This window comes from Lactuca serriola, chromosome 7, assembly GCF_051521515.1.
Source record: "Lactuca serriola cultivar US96UC23 chromosome 7, Lser_US96UC23_V15, whole genome shotgun sequence".
Lineage (NCBI taxonomy): Eukaryota > Viridiplantae > Streptophyta > Magnoliopsida > Asterales > Asteraceae > Lactuca > Lactuca serriola.
The window spans coordinates 116,957,520-116,983,155 of NC_136414.1; the positions used below are offsets into that span (position 1 = coordinate 116,957,520).

At 36.8% G+C, this 25,636-nt stretch overlaps 1 protein-coding gene across 1 annotated transcript; it reads right to left on the reverse strand.

Annotated features, from left to right (window-relative positions):
• Positions 1-21,052: 21,052 nt before the first annotated feature.
• On the reverse strand, positions 21,053-21,806 carry LOC145064313 (protein FAR1-RELATED SEQUENCE 1-like). The gene is made up of 2 exons (XM_079011788.1): positions 21,717-21,806; positions 21,053-21,553 (listed from the first exon to the last, which is right to left on the reverse strand). Exons 1-2 carry the CDS (start codon positions 21,804-21,806, stop codon positions 21,053-21,055), a joined length of 591 nt encoding a protein of 196 aa, XP_078867914.1.
• Positions 21,807-25,636: the final 3,830 nt, after the last annotated feature.

Below are 25,636 nucleotides of genomic sequence, written 5' to 3' on the forward strand. Positions count from 1 at the left end.
CTCGCGAATCCTGGAAATCACTCGTGCTCGATCCTCCGAGCTATAGTCCTCCTATAACATCATATATCTCTTAATTAACACTTTTACCACTAAGGCTGACTACCCCTATCAAGTCAACTCTGGTCAACGGTCAACGGTCAACTTTGACCGGACTCGGCGAGTGCACTAGGGCGACTCAGCGAGTCTATACATATTCACCAACTCTCTAGGATTCTCTTTTGACACGTCGAGTACTCCCCTGACTCGACGGGTTCCACCTGGCACGAATCGCGGGGCCACCACGACTCGACTCGCCAAGTCTCAAGAACAACTCGGCGAGTCCCAGCTCGACTCAGTCCAACTGTCAACCCTCACTAACTCTCCCTGACTCACTGAGTCGACCCTTAACTCGGAAGGACCACTCGTTGAGTGGTTAAGGACAATCTTCATGCTACTCGCCGAGTCTGTTCCTCAGACTCGGCGAGTCCATGCCATGCATCAACTCAAACTAGTTTCTGAGGTCAGATCCGCACCATCCACTCATATATCTGGCCCTCCTGAGCTTATTCATCACGTAAAGTCCATATCTTGGTTACCATACAACACCTACAAGGCTCTTTTTGGATAAATAACCTCTAAAATGGCAACCCTAGCCTCCAACCCAAAAGGGAGGACATAAAGGATGACATTAGGGACTCTCTGGACCTACTAAAGTCCAGATCTAAGCACCATAACCCCATGGGACCTCTCACACTTCCAATACAAAGCAAATAAGGCATGAAGAAACCCTATATTTGACCAAATCAACAAAAATACGGAAATGAGCTCTGAATGATACCTCAAGAAGCCTCCTCAGATGAAATAAAAGAAGATCCCAGCTCCCCAACTCTTCTAGCTTGACTTTCCTCTTCCTTTCTTGCAAAAACACACAAATTTGGTGAACAATAGCCTCTTATCTCACTCACACGAATTCCTCAGCTGCTTTGGTGCTCTCAAGACCCAGGTAGCCGCAATGAAGGGCCATAAGGTCCTTTAAATAGGGCTTAGGACTGGGAATTTAGGGTTTCATTAAACAACGAGGACTCGCCGAGTCCATTCCTTGGACTCGTCGAGTCCGGGCGCGAACCCGCGTCCTGAACCGCGATCCTACTCGGCGAGTTTGAGCTCTAACTCGCCAAGTCCCCTCACAAAACTCCAAAAATATAAGCATAAAAGATACCTGGATATCCGGGCTGTTACATAAAGAACAAAAGGCTTGGCAAAGAATTATACATAAGTCATGTATGTAATTGTCACACCCCAAAACCAAGAACGGCGGAAACATTCAGGGGTGGAGGACGTCATGTGAAGTATCATAACAGTGTAAAGTAGTAAACAAGCAACAACATCATCCATTGCATTAAAAGTAAATTTTTAATACATGAGTGTTCTTTCATTGTAATAAGACACCAAAATATGTAATCAAAATAAAAGACGAGTCTTGTCCGTGCTCCGTCTTCTCAAAACCTGGTCATCGTACCTGTCTATTGGTGACCTGAGAATACAAGTTATTTTGAAAGCAAGTATCAACATAAAGCTGGTGAATTCATAAGTATTGAAGTGTCATTACCCTGTTTTGGAAAGATGTTATGAATGCCATGTAAATCTTTTATATGAAACATTTGATATAAGTATGATAAACCTAGAAAATCCCATATTTCCTATTAGTATAAGAATAGTCTTCTACCAAGACTCGAATGTTTTGAAATTAGTCTTCTACCAAGACTTGTATGTTTTGAAAGTAGTCTTCTACCAAGACTTGTATGTTTTGCTGTAACAAAGATGGTTTTTCCCATGAAGGACTATTATTTAACAATATATAGTCTACCTCGTCGTTTATGTGAATGTATCACAAAGTAAAAGTAATAGGGAAAATATAGCCATAAAAGTATTATCCTTTTGCATTAGGATAAACACGACATCGCGATTGCCGAAAGGTATTAACCTTGAATATCCGTAGATGTTCATTTTCCTCTGTAGCTAACAGCAGGTTGAAGGAATGGTTAGTCCCGTAAAGGTACCCCTAGTATAAGTATTAACCGTAGGCATCCGTAGATGTTCATTACCTCTGTTTCTAACAGGTGGGTGCCAGAATGGTTAGTCCCGTATAGTATCCTTTTGTACTAGGATAGACAGAACTAAACTACTCGCATGATATGTAATAGTATCTAGGTACAAGTATCCATGTAAGTATATCTCTTCATATAGCATTTAGTATAGACTCATGAATAAACTGACTCTGGTGTAATTCCTTGTAATAGGAATAATGTTTTGTATCTCCTAACTATCCCTATAATAGTTTACTGGAAGGTAATTGATGTCCAAGAAGGTTTATACACCCTTGCTACACAAGTGTGTGGGAAACTGAATGAAGGATGAAAACTATCATATCAATACATATATATATATATATATATATATATATATATATATATATATATATATATATAAGAACATAAGTGTATAGATATAGTTTTGATCAAGAAGATGAAAAATGGATTTGTATGACATTTAAGAGTTTTGAACAATAAATAACAATGACTTGATATCATTTTAATAAACATTTCAAAAGTAATATATTTGATAACAAAGTATTTTTATGATAGAAAACCATTTTATGCATCACATTTTGAAGTATGTGAAATCAGTTGGATGAAAACACAGTTATAAATCACATGTGATTGATTCATTAACATGTTGTTTTCTACTTGTATTCCCCCCCCCCCCAATAAAGTATTTAAAATCATTTAAAACATCGATTAAGGGGTATGAACTCACTTGTAGATGGTGGTTTGGATGAACTGAATGATGTAGGATAGCTAGGTGACAAATGAAGACTTGTTCACATCAAATGATCCTAGTTAACATATAATCACACATATATGTATCCTATTAGACTTTAAACCACTAATTGACAAAGTTAAGACATCCTGAGGCATGTAAAACACCTTATATAAGTGCTACATGTCATAAGGATTGCATCTAAGTGCTAAAGGACCTTCCTATTGTGTTTGGGGTTCAAGGGTAAACTCCTTTGGAGTTTACGGTTTTCATGACCATTACCCAATGAGTTTATGGTCGTAAACTCAAGGGTTTACGGTCGTAAACGTTTTGACCATAACTTGTTTTGAGGTTTTACAAGTCCTTTGAAGCATTTCTACTTGATGGTTAGGCCTTTGGAAGAGATTAGGGCATCATTACACTCCTTTGAGGAGTTTATGGCCCTAAGGCCATTTCCTTTTGGGTTTACTACCGTAAACCCATATGGAAAGTGGTATTTTCATGTTTTCAAGTCCTATGCTCATCAAATAATGGATCCTTGTTAGTTACTAAGGCATAGGAAGGGATATGGGTCATTTATACATACTTTGGGGTGTTTACGGTTTTGGGAGCTCCCCAAACCGTAAACACATATAAATGAGAGATTTTGTGCTTTTCATGTGATAAACACATCAAGGAAGGATTTAGACATTTCCCTAACGCTTGTGAATGGACTAAGGCACCCTAAGGCACCCTTTGGCACCTTACTTGGTTTTTACGGTTTTGCGAGCTTCCCAAAACCGTGAACACCATGTTCTTGGTGTTCCTAGGACATTTCCTTGATGTAAAGATGTATAACAAGCTTTATAAGACTCTTGGATAGAGGTACTTATTATATGTAAGCTTGAAATGAGCTAAAAGTCCAAGAACACTAGTGTGTGTTCTTGGTGTTCTTGGTGTTTTGGAAATCTAATCAAAACATGAAATTTGATGGATTAAAAGATGTATAATCACTAGTTGTTATGATATAACAACAAATCAAGCCAAGAGGTACCTATGTTTTCGGGAAATCGGGTGAAAGACGGGATGGTAGTTGAGAGTGTTTGGAGTTTTCTCACGAGGTTGCAAGTAAGAAATGAAGTATTCTGGGGAGTAAACTCATGCTTAAGGCATGAGTTTACGGGTTTTGAAGGGATTTACGGCCCAAACATAAAATTTTGGCCGTGAATCTCTTAACTACGTGGTACTTGCGGTTTTGTAATTTCAAGACTCGAGACGTTACTTCCTTTCACCCGTTCGTTTAAAGATTAATTATTAAAATAATCAAACGGACTTTAAATTTGCCAAAAAAATGAAAATGAACTTGACTTATAAATTGAAGTGATTGACTTTAGGGTTTGACCGAATGAAAATTTCGGGTTGTCACAGTAATCTTTTCAATCCATGAATAGATTTGGAGATAAATGTTTATTCATCTTCACTAACGAGTTTTATTCGTTATTGATAAAACCACTGATTTTCTCAAATTTTTCATAGTGAAGATTGAAATACGACTTAATGAGATCATCATTAACATTTCCTTGTGATAAAGACAATGAGTTTTGTAAACCAAGTCTTCTTGGAACATCTTAGGAGTTGTGGAATTGATCCACAACTCCGTCTTTCAAAGACACTCAGTTGTCATTAGCATGTTTCTTGTGGCACAGGATCGCCTGGTCACTTGAATCTATCTTTTTATATTCGAGGTAGCCTTCAAATTATCTAGTGGGATAGGGTCACCTAGTCACTAGCTGAATGTTGATAGTATAAGTTTTAAAGAGGATAAAAAAAGACATTGCAGTCTATTATATGATGTTTTAAAAGAAATATTTACTTTACAAACTTTTGGAATTATGCTCACTGCAACAAATATATATTGAATATATATATATATATATATATATATATATATATATATATATATATATATATATATATATCCAACAAAACAAGTGGATTAGATCCTTATATTAGACTAAGGATGAAATGGTTTCTCGTTATCAAAAAGATATGGAGTCAATGAGCTCATGTTAAACAATAAGCTTAACCACTCTAGTATCTACTAACTGCATTTATGTAGAATATCCGAAATGATTGTTTAGGGTGAAGTTTCTACTAATCTCACTAATTGTTATTCCATAAGACAAGTGATTAGAATGTTCTTTTTCTAAGTGGGAACTATATAGAACTTTAAGTGTCACACCCCAAAACCAAAACGGCAGAAACGTTCTGGGGTGGATGACGTCAAGTCAAGTATCACAACATATGCATTATAGTAATCAAAGTACAACAACCATTGCATTAATAGTAATAGTTTTACATAATTTACATTACATAGAAACATCAAAGTAATACAAGTAATAGTATAGGTGCAGCTTGGTACAAAACTGTCTTCACCAAAAGCGCCTGTGATGCACCTGTCTATTACTGACCTGAGAATGCAAGTTATTTTGAAAGCGAGTATCAGCATTTTTATAAATGTTGGTGAGTTCATAAGTATTTAGTGTCATTTGTGTAAGTTTAAAATAACTTTAGAAAAGTAGTAGTTTAGAATCAACCGTGTATTAGAATCCTTTCCAAAAAATCCTATATTTTCTTAAATAAGAGTAGTCTTCTACCAAGACCCGGCAGAGTTATGTTGTAAAAAGTAATTTTCCCTTAAACGTTACCATTACCAAAACACGGTGTTTGATTTTAAAGAAAGTAGGAGAATATCAGGGAAAATAACATACGCCTCAGCAGTGAAGACTGCTGACTAAGGCAAAAGAAATCATAGACTCCAGGAGAGTATCGAATAAATCAACATGCCTGACTCAGTCTAACAAAAGGGAGATACAGACCCCAGACGGTATCAAATGAAAGATACAACTAGCAAGGTCCACAACAGTGAATACAGACCCCAGACAGTATCAAATGAAAGATACAGTTAGCAAGGTCCAAAACAGTGAATACAGACCCCAGACAGCATCAAATGAAAGATACAGCTAGCAAGGTCCAAAACAGTGAATACAGACCCCAGATAGTATCAAATGAAAGATATAGCTAGCAAGGTCCAAAACAGTGATTACAGACCCCAGACAGTATCAAATGAAAGATACAGCTAGCAAGGTCCAAAACAGTGCACACAGACCCCAGTCAGTATCAAATGAAAGATACAGCTAGCAAGGTCCAAAACAGTGATTACAGACCCCAGACAGTATCAAATGAAAGATACAGCTTGCAAGGTCTAAAACAGTGTAAGTGTCTTTCCAGCATACAGTGTTAAACATTGTTACCTTAAGGCCATGAATTATAAGGTAAACATGGAGATACTCGTAACCATACTAATCGATACTAGAGTACTTGACGCCCTGCAAGCGTCGATGTAAGTATGACATTTGTCACCCCTTGGCTTGGTAGGCCGTGGACTATAGCTAGTAGTCAGGGTGCGGGGTGTCAATCCCATATAGATCTATACACACAATGTCCACTCTCCCTACAAGAGACACTGGTTACCAACTAGATAACGGAGAACGCTGTGTCCTGAAGATGTATCCTGAATAGTGAATTCTAATGTAATTGTTGGACTATTAGTAGAGACTCATAACTGAACCGATCGATGTAAACCCATATGTCCATACATGTATACATGATATATAATTAATGATCAAACGACCTTTGGATGGATATCCGATCCCACCAGACCACATCCAAACGAGGAAAAGAACATAGGGCGAACTAGCCTTCCTACGTCCTTTAAACATTATTTATATAACTATACAAGTATAGACATACATTTAACTAAGTAGAAGCGTTAACGTAGTAGAAGTGTTTATAAGGTATAAGCGTATCACGAAGTGGAAACGTTAATAAGTATAAGTGTATCACGAAGTGGAAGCGTTTCACGAAGTAGGAGCGTATCACGAAGTAAAAGGCATTAACAAAGTAATAGCATTTAACTAAGTGGAAGTATAACGAAGCAGTAGTATCTAACAAAGTAGGAGTATAAAAACATGGAAGAAAACTTTGATGAAAACTTTGGAAAACCTTTATACGTAAGAAAATCACGACTTGGTATTATTTTGTAAAATAAGTTTGAAAACCTTTAGAATTCCTTTGAAAACCTTTCATAAGCAAGTTTTTAATGAAACTTTGATAAAACATTCAGCGCAAGGGTCAATTTGAGGAAAGCTTTGAACAAGTAAAAACGTTTTAGAAAACCATTTACAGTATCATACTTGGTAAAACAGTTAACAGTGTAATAAATCCTTGTGCATGCGGGTTATCAATCACATTTGATTGATATGATAACTGGAATGTTTTAACTTGTATTTCCCCCCCCCCACCCATAAAAGCATTTAAAAGGTTAATTCAGGGGTATGAACTCACCTGATGTGAGAATCTCCAAAGAAGATTGATATAGGATCACCGGATGTTGAATGGAGTCGTGGGCAAAAACCGATCCTATTTTAACATGTAATAACACATATATGAATATATTTAGGGTATATAACCACAAATAGACACTTGGATACACTCTCGGGACATAAGAACACTTAGAATCAAGTATTACTAATACATATGAAGTCCCCAAATGAGTGTAGGACCCTCAGGACGAGTGTAAGGCCACAGAACTCCACCTTTGTGAGTGTGCGGCCCAATGTGCAGTTGTGTGTGCGGTCAGGACATGTGTGCGGCCAAGATTGTGTGGCCAGGCCTGTGTGCGGTCACACATGACGTGTGTGCAGCAGTACACCTAATGTTCTTGGTGTCCTTGGTGTTCTTGGTGTTCTTGGTGTTCTTGGTGTTCTTGGTTAAAGATGCTACCTTTTATGAAGATCCTCAAGGAGATTTGGATGATACTTGAGAGGATTTCAGGTCCTAGCTTTGAAGAGGTGTAGAATGTGCTCAAAATGCCTAAGTCTTGAATATATAGGGGGAGTGTGTGTGGCTGGGATGGGTGTGTGTCCGCACACCCTTGTGTGCTGCCGCACACACCTTGTGTTGGTGTGATTGGCTCAATTTCAAGGCGATGCACCCACAATACTTATCCCTCAACTCCTACCCTGCTGATACTAGGCTTTAAACATTCTATCTGACTCCAAACAGTGCTAGAAAATAGTAAAAATGAGTTTAACTTTGACAAGAAATGAAGAATGTAAGATACAAATTTTCGGGTTGTCACATCATCCCCCTATTAGAGGGAATTTCGTCCCAAAATTCAAGTTTAGGTAAGAAGTAATCATGATCAAACAGATGAACACTTGGGTAGAGGTATGAGAGCACTTCCTATTCGGTTGGTCCTCGCACTCCCAAGTGAACTCTGGCCTGTGCTTGTCATTCCAACAAACCTTCACTTACGGAATGCGGATTCCGTCTCGTGCAGTTAGCGATTTCCTATCGGTTCGTCCATGAAGTTAGGGTTCTCAATGGTTTCTATCAAGATGAGTGGGATACCAAGAGTGGCGTCGAGAATCACTTTTCAAGTCCAAGAAGTGGATTGATTTGGGGTGAAACTTTTGGAATTTCCGAAAGTAGTAGTGGTCTGACGAAGGTTGGACCAATTCTTGTATAGAATCTCAGATGGTCCTAAGCTCTCGGAAGGGTAGGATTTTTTTAGTACTTAGAACATAGTGTACTTCTATGGCGAGATCATCACTGGCGTGATCGCCATTCCGAAGTCCCAACGTTCTCTCTCATACTGGAAGTGTAGTCCTTCTGGTTGGTTCTTAGAAGCTCGGGTTGTCCTTGGATTTGCGTTTCTACTGTTTGGCTTTCAGAGGTTTTCTGGATCATCGGATGGATTGCATGTGTATGGGTATTTGTTTGCTGCAGAGTGTCTATCTCAATCTTGTACAAAATGAATCTGCACTTCTGATTCTTGAGATATTTCTAACGGAAACCCTCAGGGTCGGGGAGATAGGGTTTCACCAGACGAGTGCTTAGAAAGTTTTTAAACTTACATTATCGTCTAGTTAGCGCTTTCACAATATGATCCTTAAAGGGAAAGGATCATGCTCTTACTTGCCTTGCTGTTTCATGAATAGCAGGCTCTGCTCTGGACTAACTTAATCCTTAGAGATTTTCTGAAGTGTTGGACTATCTCAGGAGGTGGTTCTACTATTTCTGCGCGAGATAGTATTCATGGAACAACTAGTAGTCCAATGAATCTCTAAGACATGTCCTATTTTCCAATGCGTTGGTTTATTTCAGTTGCAGAAGGTGCGTGCTCTTGTACAACCCATCGACTAACACCTAGACTGGTGTCAAGTCTATAATCTCTTCGGGATTTAGGTTATAAGGCGTACCTACTTTTGCACTTTAATCAAGTATTCTTGGTTGCGGAGGTTATCCTGTGGCTCTTGGCATTCTAGTGTTCGCTTCGGAGAATGCAGTCTATTGTCTACAGGGCGACGGTGACTTCTTCCACATGAGGGGGCAGAGTGTCCTAGGCACTACTCATCGGTAACGGGGTGGACGAAGTGCTTGAGTAGTGCGAACATCTTCTGCTACGACTCTTCTGAAGGTTCTGAGTTTTCTCGGTCTAGGTCAAATCTAGTAAGTATAGGGTTCCATCACTCGGAACTTTAATCTCCTCATCCACTCTTCTCAGAGTTTAACTTATCGTAGCTTCCAGGGTTCCGGGATATTCCGCTGAGATGCCGATTTTGGGGAATTAAGCGTGAGTGGATGGTCGTAGTCAATGTCCTTGACTCTTACGACTCAGATTTCTTTACCAGTTGAGGGTGTTAGCTACTATTTTGGCTTAACCGGGATGACCACAAATTTCGGTTTTGTGATCATTATAGTAGCTCAACCCGCCGTGGTTCTTTTGACTCTAGCTCCTATTTTATGGAATAGGATGAAGGGTTTTACTATGAGGTTCGGGGTAGAGCTCATACTCGGCTTTAACCACTAATACTTGGTGTATGCAAGCTGTATATAATTGAGGTCGGCAGGATGTTCAGTTGTGCGACTCCACCCCAGACCCACAACCCAATGAGGAACAGGGATTAGGGAGGAAGCACACATCTTAAATCTTTTTTATCTCAATTATATACCACCATTATGCATATACTCAGTTATAGTAGTCAGTCCCATGAGTTCTATCCTCTCGATTTACGAACCTGATTGCGAGGTGCGAACGGTCTTTCTGGGTTCCCACGGTGTCTGCTTCGGGGGGTTATCGTCTTCTAGAATGCCTGCAGTGTCTTTCGTTTCGGTTTCTATCTGTCTAAGAAGGATTGGTTAACAGCGCACGGTACCCTTCTCCTGGGTACTTCAGAAGGTTTGAAATAAGAGTGACGACTGAGGATTGCATTAGTCTTTATTATTTTTATTTTGTTTAGGTTCGGAAGAACCTTTTATCTGCCGAAATGGCTACGGTGAAAGTTCTTTTTACACAGCACTAAGGATTTACACATGGTTGCATGAAGTCGAACAATGATTGATAGAGGCGTCGAAGTTGGCATACTTCGACATGATATAGAATGAGGGTCGATAGAGTCCTGTGCCGAACGGGCACACCAGTTCTAGGCATCTCGGGTTTCGTCCCGTGTATCACTGTCGCGGATACCTGGACTGATAGAGTCGATGCGGAACTGTAGAGAGTAGAGTACCTTTTCATGAATGGATTCTCACGAGGCATTTCTATAATCGCCTAATATATACTAGTCATGTATAATTAAGGTGGGGAGGACTGTTGACTGAGCGACTCCGCCCTAAATCCACAACCAAACGAGGAATAGGAAGTGAGGCGACATTCACTCACTCTAGGTCTATCCATCTCAATTATACGTGGTCGTAACGTATATATCTAGCCATTATAGTTTTACCTGATGAAATTTTAAATTTTATAACAGTGGTGCGACTTTCGCCTTAATGGGGAAGTAATTACATTTGGAATTAGCCTTTTAACGTTTTTGATTAGTTATCTGAGATTGAGAGATGTACCAAAAATCTACCGGGTTCCTTGATGTTTCTCCCCAAGCATTAGACTTAGACTCCTCCCGTGCCCTTGTCGTTTTCTTCAGTTGGGCAGTCCCTTTTGAAGTGTCCCATTTCCCCACATAGGTGGCAAACTGTATTGGTCGCCACATTGGTGGTTGATGTAATAAACTCAAACGAGGTTCTGTAGATGCGAGCAATATGCCCCTTCATGTTGCACCTAGCACAATAGAGTTCTCGACAGATACCATGATGATGGTAGCTACACTTGCTGCAGTGGGGAGGGTTTCCTAGGTATGGTCTCCTTGAAGTCGGGATGGAAGGGCTGGCAGGGGTATTGACTGCCTCAGCTCGTTGCCCTTCGGAAGGTCCTTGAGCCGAGGTACTTCCCTCCTCGATCTTGAACTTTCTCTTTAGTGGACTCGGTTGAGGTTCTTGGGTGGCTGGGTATGCAAGTGTTATTTGTCGCTGTCTGTCACTTGGATCGGAATTCCCGATAGGGCTCTTGCTAACATTAGCTTTGTTAGCATTCAGTTGAGCCATGACAGCTGCTACGGCTGCCGAGACTGCAGCTTGGAACGTAGCTTCATCGCATAGGAGAGTCGGCTTCTTGCCAGTGGATTGGTTACGCTTCTTCGGAGGCATGGTTTTTTCTACACGGAAAGGAACACAGCGGGTGAGAGATGATGGTTAGCCCTTAGACGTATCTATCCTTACTATATTAGGCGTAAATTTTTTCCGTGCCTCGGATATTGGTTGTTTGAGTGTCGACCTACATCCCTATGATGTAGTCCGGGTATTCAAGGTAGGGGTATGAGTATCGGAAAAGCCATAAGATGGGAGTCGTTCCTACTAAGTTACCCTTATACTGGGAAAGGTTCACGCTCCGACTTGGAAGGATCTGAGAACAGTTCAGAACGAAGACCGCGGGGAAGAAAGGCTCATGAAGACTTATGGCTAAACACTCTCAACAGAGGTGTTGGGATCCGCTCTAATCGTATTACTAGCAACGGGAAAAGGCGATTTACCTAACACATAGTGTGAGTAGTGTAATCACTAACTCACTAAATTCTATTATTGTATGGGTGTATTAGCGGGACGAACACGAGGAAAAGACACTTCTCGGGTTCCACGTACTGGCTCCCTCTGTCTACCTCGTATCTTTGACTGGGACCGACGTTCGTTTCCTTCAGGTAGTTACCTAGGGTTCTCTCCTCCTATATACATATTGAATTTCTACTCCATCTTACTTCCGATTCCAACTCTGGGCTTCATCACTTCATGATGGATGACTAGAAATCTCAGAAGTTTAGGCGAGTTTCCTACCATGTTCCTAAAAAGATATAGGCACTTGGTGATTTCAATAGTCTCGACCTAGTTCATTTATTTCCGAACTGGAAATCTTCTCAATGAACCTCTTCGGGGTCTGAATTCAACTCTTCTGCCGAGTACTGAAGTGGATAGGGTTTTCTACAGGGTTCTTGCAAGAATGGAAATGTCTAAAGAATCCTAAGAGATTAGTAACATTTCACTAGGTGATCCATATTGAGTCCTGCTATGACTACATAGGGTATACAAATCATATATATCTTAGATCCGATAGGCCTTCGAATATGTGATACTACTCTATATCCACCTCCCAACGAGGAAAAGGAAGTAGAGCGAAACCACACATTCTTAGCCTATGGGATCCTCATTATATATAACCTTGGGAGTATACCCTCTGTAATTGTAGGTATATCAATAAGGATCTTTTTAGTTCTTCACACAAGGTTATCTATGGATCCTAAAATACCCCTACGATATTTTAATTTCTTGTTTGATTCTTAACTTCTGAATATGATTTTGGGATTAATGTGAGTCTTTTAGTATTCCAAAATAATCCCATAGTATTTTTAAACTTTATGTTTGGCTCTAGCATTCCTAGTTGGTATGTTTCGGACTCGTTGCAACACCACTATCACTCCCAAGCACACGTTCATCGCATCTCGAATAAATGTAGTTTATCAGGTTACATTTATTCCAGCTTACGATTACATAACTGCCCAAGTTTGACGGTAATGCTCAACATTCGAAGGCTTTTATTCTTGTTCTTCTTGTGATACTTGTGTTCGAGTGTTTAGATTCTGGATGTTCTTATACTTTGGTAAAATATTGTTATATTTTAAAGTATAATTCTTGGTCAGAGTGTTTTATGCCTATGTATTTATAGGCTGTATATCTTTTATGAATTGATATACTTAGCTCACTATAAACAATGCTCTGATACCAATCTGTCACACCCCAAAACCGGAACGGCGGAAACGATCTGGGGTGGATGACGTCATGTCAAGTATCACAACATATGCATTATAGTAATCAAAGTACAACAACCATTGCATTAATAGTAATAGTTTTACATAATTTACTTTAAATAGAAACATCAAAGTAATACAAGTAATAGTATAGGTGCAGCTTGGTACAAAACTGTCTTCACCAAAAGCGCCTGTGATGCACCTGTCTATTACTGACCTGAGAATGCAAGTTATTTTGAAAGCGAGTATCAGCATTTTTATAAATGCTGGTGAGTTCATAAGTATTTAGTGTCATTTGTGTAAGTTCAAAATAACTTTATAAAAGTAGTAGTTTAAAATCAACCGTGTATTAGAGTCCTTTCCAAAAAAAATCCTATATTTTCTTAAATAAAAGTAGTCTTCTACCAAGACCCGACAGAGTTATGTTGTAAAAAGTAATTTTCCCTTAAACGTTACCATTACCAAAATATGGTGTTTGATTTTAAAGAAAGTAGGAGAATATCAGGGAAAATAACATACGCCTCAGCAGTGAAGACTGCTGACTAAGGCAAAAGAAATCATAGACTCCAGGAGAGTATCGAATAAATCGACATGCCTGACTCAGTCTAACAAAAGGGAGATACTGACCCCAGACGGTATCAAATGAAAGATACAGCTAGCAAGGTCCACAATAGTGAATACAGACCCCAGACAGTAACAAATGAAAGATACAGCTAGCAAGGTCCAAAACAGTGATTACAGACCCCAGACAGTATCAAATGAAAGATCCAGTAGCAAGGTCAAAAACAGTGAATACAGACCCCAGACAGTATCAAATGAAAGATACAGCTAGCAAGGTCCAAAACAGTGATTACAGACCCCAGACAGTATCAAATGAAAGATACAACTAGCAAGGTCCAAAACAGTGTAAGTGTGTTTCCAGCATACAGTGTTAAACATCGTTACCTTAAGGCCATGAATTATAAGGTAAACATGGAGATACTGGTAACCATACTAATCGACACTAGAGTACTTGACGCCCTGCAAGCGTCGGTGTAAGTATGACATTTGTCACCCCTTGGCTTTGTAGGTCGTGGACTGTAGCTAGCAGTCAGGGTGCGGGGGTGTCAATCCCGTATAGATCTATAACACAATGTCCGCTCTCCCTACAAGAGACTCTGGTTACCAACTAGACAACGGAGAAGGCCGTGTCCTAAAGATGTATCCTGAACAGTGAATTCGGATGTAAGTGTTGGACTATCAGTAGAGACTCATAACTAAACCGATCGATGTAAACCCATATGACTATACATGTATACATGATATATAATTAACGATCAAACGACCTTCGGATGGATATCCGATCCCACCAGACCACATCCAAACGAAGAAAAGGAAATAGGGCGAACTAGCCTTCCTATGTCCTTTAAACATTATTTATATAGCTATACAAGTATAGGCATACATTTAACTAAGTAGAAGCGTTAACAGAGTAGAAGTGTTTATAAGGTATAAGCGTATCACGAAGTGGAAACGTTAATAAGGATAAGCGTATCACGAAGTAGGAGCGTATCATGAAATAAAAGGCGTTAACAAAGTAATAGCATTTAACTAAGTGGAAGTATAACGAAGCAGTAGTATCTAACAAAGTAGGAGTATAAAAACATGGAAGAAAACTTTGATGAAAACTTTGGAAAACCTTTATACGTAAGAAAATCACGACCTGGTATTATTTTGTAAAATAAGTTTGAAAACCTTTAGAATTCCTTTGAAAACCTTTCATAAGCAAGTTTTTAATGAAACTTTGATAAAACATTCAGCGGAAGGGTCAATTTGAGGAAAGCTTTGAACAAGTAAAAACATTTTAGAAAACCATTTACAGTATCATACTTGGTAAAACAGTTAACAGTGTAATAAATCCTTGTGCATGCGGGTTATCAATCACATGTGATTGATATGATAACTGGCGTGTTTTAACTTGTATTCCCCCCCCCCCCATAAAAGCATGTAAAAGCATTTAAAAGGTTAATTCAGGGGTATGAACTCACCTGACGTGAGAATCTCGAAAGAAGATTGATATAGGATCACTGGATGTCGAATGGAGTCGTGGGCAAAAACGAATCCTATTTTAACATGTAATAACACATATATTAATATATTTAGGGTATATAACCACTAATAGACACTTGGATACACTCTCGGTACATAAGAATACTTAGAATCAAGTATTACTAATACATATGAAGTCCCCAAATGAGTGTAGGACCCTTAGGACGAGTGTAAGGCCACAAAACTCCACCTTTATGAGTGTGCGACCCTGTGTGCGGCTGTGTGTGCGGTCAGGACACGTGTGCGGCTAGGAGTGTGTGGTCAGGCCTGTGTGCGGTCACACATGACGTGTGTGCGGCAGTACACCTAATGTTCTTGGTGTTCTTGGTGTTCTTGGTGTTCTTGGTGTTCTTGGTTAAAGATGCTACCTTTTATGAAGATCCTAAAGGAGATTTGGATAATACTTGAGAGGATTTCGGGTCCTAGCTTTGAAGAAGTGTAGAATGTGTTCAAAATGCCTAAGTCTTGAATATATAGGGGGAGTGTGTGCGGTTGGGATGGGTGTGTGGCCGCACACACCTTGTGTTCGTGTGATTGGCTCAATTTCAAGGCGATACACCCACAATACTTATCCCCTGACTCCTACCCTACTGATACTAGGCTTTAAACACTCTATCTGACTCCAAACAGTGCTAGAAAATAGTAAAAACGAGTTTAACTTTGACAAGAAATGAAGAATGTAAGATAGAAATTTTCGGGTTGTCACATTAAGAGCTAAAGACCCATAAGCAAAATGTATCATAGTTTAGAACTAGCAAGTTTTCAACTATTGTTGAATCTGCTCAATGGTTGATCAGAAACTAATAAAATACATAAAGATAAGTTCATGTATGATTATCAAGTATAGGCTTGATTAATGTTCCTTGATATAGTTTGACTATAAACAGTAAGTGAGTTTTCAAGGGAGAAAACATACATGAATAAAAATATTTCCAAGATTTAAGCTAACATCTCAAAGTAAGAATCTTCCTTCTTATAAGTTAATTACATAGTGTGATTTGATTATGAATCTACATCATTCTTGTTTTTTCTACAAAGCTAGTGGGAGCGCAGTAACATTCCTAGCCTTATATGTAGTTGACATACTAATTCTTGGAATAAAGATCTATATATATATATATATATATATATATATATATATATATATATATATATAGATCATGGAAACTTAAAGGATTAATTAAAATTGCATTAATTGTCAAGGATCATAAAGAGCTTAAGATAAAGGACTCTTTGAGAGTTATCCTGTCAAATACCATTTGACATGATTTTAAGCAAAATCCTAGTGCAAATGTTTTTGAACTAGATAATATGATTGTATTTCATATGCTGATGCAAATGGATTGATCATATATGTCATGATTATGCATAAAGGCCAAATAAGTCGTATATTTAGAGCATGACGAATGATACCAGTATAATCCGAGAACATGTCATTGTGTGACTTATAGGAATATTCCAAAGTACTTATGAGAACTAGAGAAATATTCCTAGTCTACGGAGTATTTGAAAGAAATATATGCTTAAAGTTGTTACACATGTGCTAAATTTTCAAATACATTGAGATGACTCTCAATCACAATCAGGCATGCCCTCATTATGACTGAAGAAATAGTTACATGGATAGTGGTTCCATGTTGATTTTAATTACAGTTACACATCAGAGTTAGAGTACCTCGTGGTTTGGAGAACCACGTACAACGATGCTTAATGTATAGTTCATTATGACTATGAGTAATCCCATTACGCAAGTATTGGTATCTAAGTCATATTCAAGCATCTAATTCATTCTCAACGGTTTTTCTTTATATATGAGTTATATATATAACTGAAAATGATTGTATTCACAAAGTTTACACAAATCAAGTTTCTCGAATCTACTTAACATTAGCTAAAGCATGAAAGTCAAGTTGGTGCTATAGAGCATTGTTGATACAAGTAGATGTATTTGATTGAAATTTAGTATTTGGATATTGGAACAATGCAACATATATTGTAATGAATGATATATTAGATATGATTATTTCATTAAATAATTGTTGTATTCTATATTAGCATGTTTAAATCCTTGAATAACTAGGTTATTCTAGATGTCCATAGTCATTTATAGTTGTGGGAACATCTATGAGGTAAGACTAATATGAGTGGATTGGTGGATTCTCATAGAGATGAGAATGGCAAAGAGATCCAACCAACTTCATAGGTACTCGATTGGGAGAATAAGTATTGGAATTGACCCGCATCAAAACCATTTTATGGATCGTAGTCAAGAGTGACGTTTTGATCAAGGTTGTATCTTTTTAATCTTAGACCTGAGATGCATATTTGGGACTTGAGGTGTAGGGATTGTTGTGCTTCGACATGGTTCAACACTGCTTCGTAAAAGGCAGCCAAAGAGGCCATCGTTGGGTATAACATGAACTGCATTGATAGGCGTATGTAGTCAAGATGATCTTTGTATTCTTAGACCTGAGATGCATATTTGGGACTTGAAGGGTAAGGATTGTTGCTCTTAGACATGGTTCAACACTGTTTCATAAAAGGCAATCATAAAGGCCATCGTTGGGTATGACATGAACTACATTGATGGGCGTATGTAGTCGATATGTGATTTGTCCCTCTTATTCGTTGAGAGCATGACATCTAAGGCCTTAGTTAAATTTGAACAGTAAATGAGATTGATCACGATCCATATCTCATGTTCGACATGATGTCTGAGACAAAGGAATAATTAATACCACACCTTTAGTAACAATTGTATCTTAGAGATCCTAGCATTGGTTGTTGATGAAATGGCACCCTTCATATGTTGTTAGGGGCAGTAGCCCGTTGCTAGACGTCAGCTACTATTTATGTTAATCTATAATGTATCTTGTGGAAGTGGGAGATTATTGGATCTATATCCCAAGAGTCATTATGGAGTGATATTGCTAATAATATATGACCCTATAGGGTCACACCTTTATCAAGTTGGCACATTTTGTATATTTACTATTAATATGATTATTAATAAATAATATCAATTCTTGTATTTTAATTAGGGGATAATTATTGTTTTGTGTAAATAATAATTATAAGAGAGTATTACTAGTTATTATTTCATATGGTATGATTTAATAAGTTGTGTACAAAGTTTTGGACACTTTGGTTAACCATGATTAAGTTAAAGACTTACTCTACCATGGTTAATAAAGTTGGAGACAACTTTTGTCTCTTCCAAAGCCTTATGGCTGAAAGTTTTGACAAGCATAGGAGGTTGTTTTTCAACTTTCCTCCCATTCTCCCCATGCTCCTAAAAGCTAGTGAATACTTTATATTATTATATGGTGTTACTTTTGCTTTTTCATGGGTATTTAAAGAGGTGTCTTGCATGACTTTGGTGCAAGTTTTTGATGATTCTTTCCATCTCTTTGCATGGCTGAAATCACCTGTCTCTCTCCCTCTTCTTGTTGTCTTTTGAAGATTGTTGCAAGATTATAAGCCCTCTTGAGTTGTTCCCTTTAGTGCTTAATTCAGATAAGCACTTAAAGGCTTTAGACACTCAAGAAAACAAGAAAGAACTAGCATTACAAGTGCCATACTCTTGATGGTGGATACTGATGGGTTTTAGCCAAATGAACATTCCTATGTGCACATGCAAACCCTAATGCTTGGATCTAGGTTTCTCTAATTAAACATGCATTGAATCCAAGACTTCTAATGGCTAATAGAGTATAATAACAATAAGAAATCGGAATTAGAAGTTTACCTTGAATCACTTGCTTGATCTTCTTGTCCTTGGAGCTTTAGAGTCACAACTGTCACTCCTCTAATGGCTTACAAACACCAACTAGCAAGAGGATGATTTGAGAGAGAGGAGAGGGAAGAGAAAATCGGCCAGTGTTTCTTTTCTATCAAGAGTGTCGATTTCCCTTGACCCTTAAGGTCTATATATACTAGTGAGGCTCCTAAGGTTTCACCCTTAAACCCTAATTGGATAACTTAGGCCCTAAGCAATCCAATACCCTAATTGATAAGCCTTTGGACGAATTCTAAGCCTATCCTAAGCCCTAGAAATCGTCCACCTTTATCCATAAGGGATTTATAGCCCAAAGTCCAACTATCATACAATTGATAGTTTATGCCCCTTTATTCAATTAATCTCTTTAAGTCACCAAATTAATTCCTAATTAATTTATGACTTATATTTATCAAATAATAATATTATTATTCCTTATATTATTCTCATAATATATTAATAATATTCCTTCTCTCATAATAAATCATCCTGTCAAGTTGCTATGGTGAAGGCAACCCAAAAGGACCATGCACAACCGGGTTAAATACTTGCCTAATATAGTTGCAGCCTTAGACACTATTCCAACAGATACTTGTATAGAAGATCATACACTTTGATCTTTTGTTATCTTTATCAACACCCCAAAACCAGGTGGATTCAAAGGATTCAAAGGTTATCTCTAAAACATCATATGGTTGGTTTAGTTTCATTCTAACCTCTATAAATGTATCCATGATGGTTCATTTTTGTTATGAACCAAAAATAAACTTGTTGTTCTTAAAGTCTTCTGTTGCCAGTTTTTATGAAAAACAAACTTTTACTTCGTATCAAAACCCAACAAAGGGATAATCATGTTGACTGTGGATTTTTTTTGAATGCGTCATATGCCGAGGTATATGGGAGATAAAACAGTAAATAGGGACTGTGGGTTGCCAAAATAATCAAAAGAACTACAAAATGTGTTAAATAATGTGTGTATTAAGTATTTGACAAAGATACTTTTGAGTGACGCAAACATATTGAGGTCAAAAGTCATTTCACAAACTGAGAAGTTTACACAAAAGTATAGTGAAGAAATACAAGCTTTGATAAAAAAAAAAAAGGATGGGAATTAAGGGGAGAAAGGATTTAGAACTTCAAGGATTGGAAATTTTAAACTTTAGTTTTCTATTAAATGTAATGGTATTATGGTTAATATAATTTTAGATGCACTTTATTTTCTTTTAGAACATATAAACGCTTGTTTTGTTACATTTTGATTTGAACCTTTATGTCCAATACAATGCACTTTACTAATACTTCAAATATGTTAACATTTTCATGTGAATGTCTATTTTAGTGTATTGGTGGTGTTTGGGGGGGGGGGGGGGAGGGGGAAGAGGTGGAGTGGATAAATCTCTATTTTAAATATGTGAGATTCACAATTTGAATTACATTACATTACATAAAGTCAATCTTTTGAAATGGTGAGATTCACAACATGATTTAAATTATATAAAGTCAATCTATAACATGAAAATTTGTATATGAGATTCACATGGTAAATTACAGTACATATAGTTTTTTTATAACATGTATAATTTATATCTTAGGATCACAATGTGAGTTACAGTATATATAGATCTTTAGAACATAGATAATAACAAGGAACTATTTTAAACCTTAGAACCAAGGAACCAATCTTTTATCAACTTTTAGAGCAAATTTTTCATCAAAAAAAGAATTATATATATATATATATATATTCATAACTTTTTATCCTCCGTCCATTCATATGAAATTTGATAAAAAAATTGATCTGTTCAGATTCACACTGTCAATTTGTTGATATTCACATTGTGAATCTGTACAGATTCACCATGTGAAATCTGTGCAGATTCATACAGTGAATTTATACAAAATTAATGATTTATAGTGCAGATTTACAATGTAAATATGTTACAATATAGTGAATTTATACAACATTAATGATTTAACATGAAATTTTTTTTACAAAAACATTCAATATTTATTTATTCTATTACAATATAGTAAAAACAAATCATTAAAAGCCTAATATTCAATTTTAAGAGAAAACCTTTCCTATTTTTTTCCTTTAGAGGAAAATTTCTAGCATCATGATACGGCTTATGACATAAAGTACATTCCCTTAATCGCTTCTTCGACGCCTTAGTTGACTTTTATTTATTGCTGATGAATCTTTCCCAGTACCCTTGTCTGTATTAACTTCTGGATTTTTAAAATTAATAGTATTAGGTACTGAAGCTCCACGTAAAGATGTCATATGTGTATATTTACTACATGATGACATTGATGAACCACATTTATTAAATTCACTCAAATATTCTTGAAGATTACTCAGAAAATTGCTCAACACATCCTCCTCTTTTGCTAATTTGTTAACAATTGAACCAAAAGTAATAAAAGCATCTTGAATCATTTTACTTTCATTTCCATAATTTGAAAATGTTTGTCTCAAGAGTTCAAGATGAATGATATCTTTCCGCCAACGCTTCAATATGTACTTTGATGGTATTATATCAATCTCCTTGATATTAAAAACATAAAAAATATGGCGACATAAGAATCCTTTTTTAATGTAAAGCATGCAACTACATGTGATAGAATCTTCTTTTTGATTAAACATAACCTACAAAATAACAATTAATAACACTTTAGACTTGAATAAAAATAAATTTTAATTGCTATAATTAAAATTCATAAATTCACATGTGAATTCTAGACATAAACTACTTTCAAAAGTTTAAAAGTAGAAATAGAATCTCCTTTGTAAAATTAAGATAGGAACATACCTTTAAATTGGTAGAATGAGAAAGATCAGAAGGACCCTGGATAATCTGAATAATAGTTTTCACCATCATCAACTCTTTTATGTTTAACATCTTTCCACAGGGAATTATTTTTATCTTTGATTAGACACACTTCAACTTCATTTTCCATAATAACATACAAGTGGAAGCAAGACCAAATGAAATTAAAAATCTCCTTTTTAACAATAAATAAATTAGAACGGGTATAAACATTAACTGTAAATCTTTCAATAGGAAGCAATGTTAAGTATTTAGGATTGGTTGTTAAAGATTGATGATCAAGTAAACATTGATTATACCTTCGCTTTTCCATAGCATTCTCAAAAGAAACAATAAATCAAGAAATTTTGCTTTCGGATGAAGAAATTTTGAGAAAACATAATTTTCACAATCTGATCTTGAAGTAGTTTGGATCGAACCAGAATGTTGGAAATCTCTCAAATAATATGGAATCTATGAACTCCTCATATCAAACATAACAGATAATCAACTGTTACTTTGAAGATCAAAATTTTGAATCACTGAAGACCATGATGTAACAACCCGAAATTTCATATCACTTCTTGTAACTCAAATTGTAATCCAATTCGACCAACCAAACGTCGTTTCCAAATTCGTTTCCGATTTCGCCATTTAATTAAGTCATTAACTTGTATTGATCTAAAATGACTTAATGAGTGTATTATTGCCATTTGAAATCATTCTAACACCCCATAGTAGTTATCGGAATAATTCTATAATCGACCATATCGGGTTACGACAAATTGGTCGGGTATGACCAAAAGCCCCACTTAACGCCGGTATCGGGTAGAATTCCATCGTGTCCAATTCCTGAGCTCTATATAAATGATTCAAAGATTTCATTTGAATCTTTTGGCCATTTCTTCCATAAACACTTCCAACCTCTCTCCTCATCTATAATCAAAGGTCCAAAAACAAAGATTTAAGGCTCCAAATCAAAGAGGTAACATCCCTAACTTGTTATCTAACCTCTTTAGCCTTCAATTTGATGTTTAAATTGAGTTTTAGGACCTAGAACATGTGTTTACGGCCAAGGATCAAGCTTGGGCCGTAAACACCTAAAAATGGGGTTTTTATGCCAATTAACCCTTCCAAATCATTGTTGGGACTTAGATACGACCTTAAGGCTTGCAAATTGGGACTTAAAACATTTAAAACATAAATTTTGAGGGACAAACAAGAGTTTACGGCAAAGACATGTGCTTGGGCGGTAAACTCCTCAAACATGGGGGATAAACTCATTTTTTTACATGTTAGAATGCCTTGAAACTTAACCAATAGCCTTGTGGTAAATCCTTGAACCATCTAAAAGTAGTTTAGAGACCTTAAACACATCAAAAATACCACATATAGGAGTTTACGGCCTAGGAACATACCCTTTGGCCGTAAACTCATGAAACTATGTCAAAAGATGCATCTAATTCACTCCAAAGGCTTGCATAAATTTCTAGAATCACATGTGATTGTTTTAAGTGTCAAAAACTAATTTTTCATGAGCATAGAAGAGTTTACGGCCATAGAACATGCTTCTAGGCCGTAAACTCCTAAAAATATGTTAAATGGTGCCCTAAATTCATAACAAGGCTTGGAAAATTAACTAGAATCACATGTGATTGTTCTTTGTACCTCAAATGAATTATTCTTGACCATAGTAGAGTTTACGGCCGTAAACTCCAAGTTTAAGGCCGTAAACTCCCTTTTAAATGGTATAAATCCAAACAAATTAATCCAAGGCATTTTAGAAGTCCATTCCAACAATCCCCATGTCCATTAAAGCCATTAAACCCTCAAAATCACACCAACATGAGTTTACGGCCGTAAACTCATGTGTGTGTGTGTGTGTTTTGTGGCTGTAAACTCCCTAATATGTTTACTCTTGGGGAGTAAACTCAAGTCCTAAGTCCGTAGTGTCAATATACGTCTGTAGATGTCACCCGGGTCACTCAAAACGCTCGTTTTGAGGTGTTTAACCTCGTTGGAGTGTAATGTTCCATATGATTAGTGATTGTAAATCTAATTAGTTATATATGGAAATTATTACATTTTACATAGGGACATCGCGAGTAATCAAGCCCCGAACCAACGTCTAATATCCAAAACCATCGCATTTCCGAGTCTGGTGAGTTCATACCCCTACCCTTTTTCACTGTTTTTCACTGTTTTTAGGGGGAACACAAGCAAAGTACAAGGGTTTTCTTGTACTCAAAAATTATTTTCGTGTGTGTGTGTTTCACATTTCATATGCTTTTAATACTGATATACACAACTGATAACCAGTAGAACATGCAGATCACGTAAACATTTATTTGTGAAATGGGTTTTATAAACTGTTATGTTTTATATATTTCACAAATGGTTTTCCACATTTTATCAGTTAAAAGCATGACATTAGAACACATGAACAATATAATTTGTACACTGTCTTGTCCTCAGTAACATTCCATAGAGATACGCGAATGGAGGATTATCATATTATTACTAGTAAATTTGTTATTCCTGTGTGATTGGAGACACGTCCTCGGCGAACACTCCACAGAGATACGCGAGTGGAGGACTACACTCGTAACCAGAATCTCTGGGATTTAGAGAGCGTGACTTGAGTGTATAGATCTATACGGGGCTGACTACCCCACACCTGGCTGCTAGCTACAGCCGAACCGAAATGGTTCAAGGGTGACGAAAGTCATAAGGTTGTGGACTACTTATTGCCACAGGTTCAGTCTTTAGTATGGTTATGGAACTCGCAATTAGGATAACAGAGATTTACTTATAGTAATAATGAATAACTTATACATCTTTTACATTGATAACCAACATTCAGGAAAGTATGAGACTTTCCTGGGAAATCTTGTACATAACCAGGTCTAATAGAATACATCTTTACAATGAAAACCAACATTCAGGAAAGCATGGGGCCTTCCTTGGGAACATATACTTAACTAGAAAAGTGTAACAAAACATTACATCTTTTACAAATGATAACTCACAATCAGGAAAGTATGGGACTTTCCTGGGGATACATTGGAACTCAAGCAGAACAGTTTAACAAACCGGATAATCAAACTATACATTTTTCACATGAGTAACATGTTTTCAGTGTACAAACCTACTATACTTAGTAATTGTGAAACAACAATCAACTTTTAAGAAAATGTGGGATTTTCTTGGCGTGTGTTACATTTTTCAGAAACAGAAAGGAAGCATGAACATTTTCACAAAACAAAACTACTTATGAACTCACCAGCGTTATGCTGATTTTCAAAACCGCTTGTGTTCTCAGGTCAACGTTAGAACAGGTACCGAAGATCCTTTTTGCTCGAAGTTGGAGTGCTCAGAAGACCCGTTTTATTTTGTTTATATATATACTATGTATCACAACTGTACAACTTTACTTTTGAAAACAATTGTAAAACTTTTATATGTAATGTAATGGTTGTTCTACTTTACTTACTACGTATATTGGATTCGATACTCAATGTGGAGTCAACCCCGGAAATGTTTCCGCCTTCGGTTTTCGGGGTGTGACACATGAAGCCTCAAATTCTTCTATATGAATTTTAGAATCCCAAATAGTTTTGTGAAAAGCTTTCTTGAACTCTGGATGGTTAAAAACTCTAGACAGAACCTTAAAATAAAAAAAAATACTTAGCTTTATTTAATTCACAATGTGAATATGAAATGTATAAAATTCAATTTTTAGAATAAACAAGTGCATTCATATAATGAAACAATTAGATATTCTTATTGAAATAATTTAGAGAAAATCAAACTTAAAATAATAAAAAAAATACCTTACCATAAAGTTTTTTGTTGATGTGCCACATACATAGTATATGCTTGACTGAGGAAGAACAATATTAATGGCATTCTTCATTGCAGCA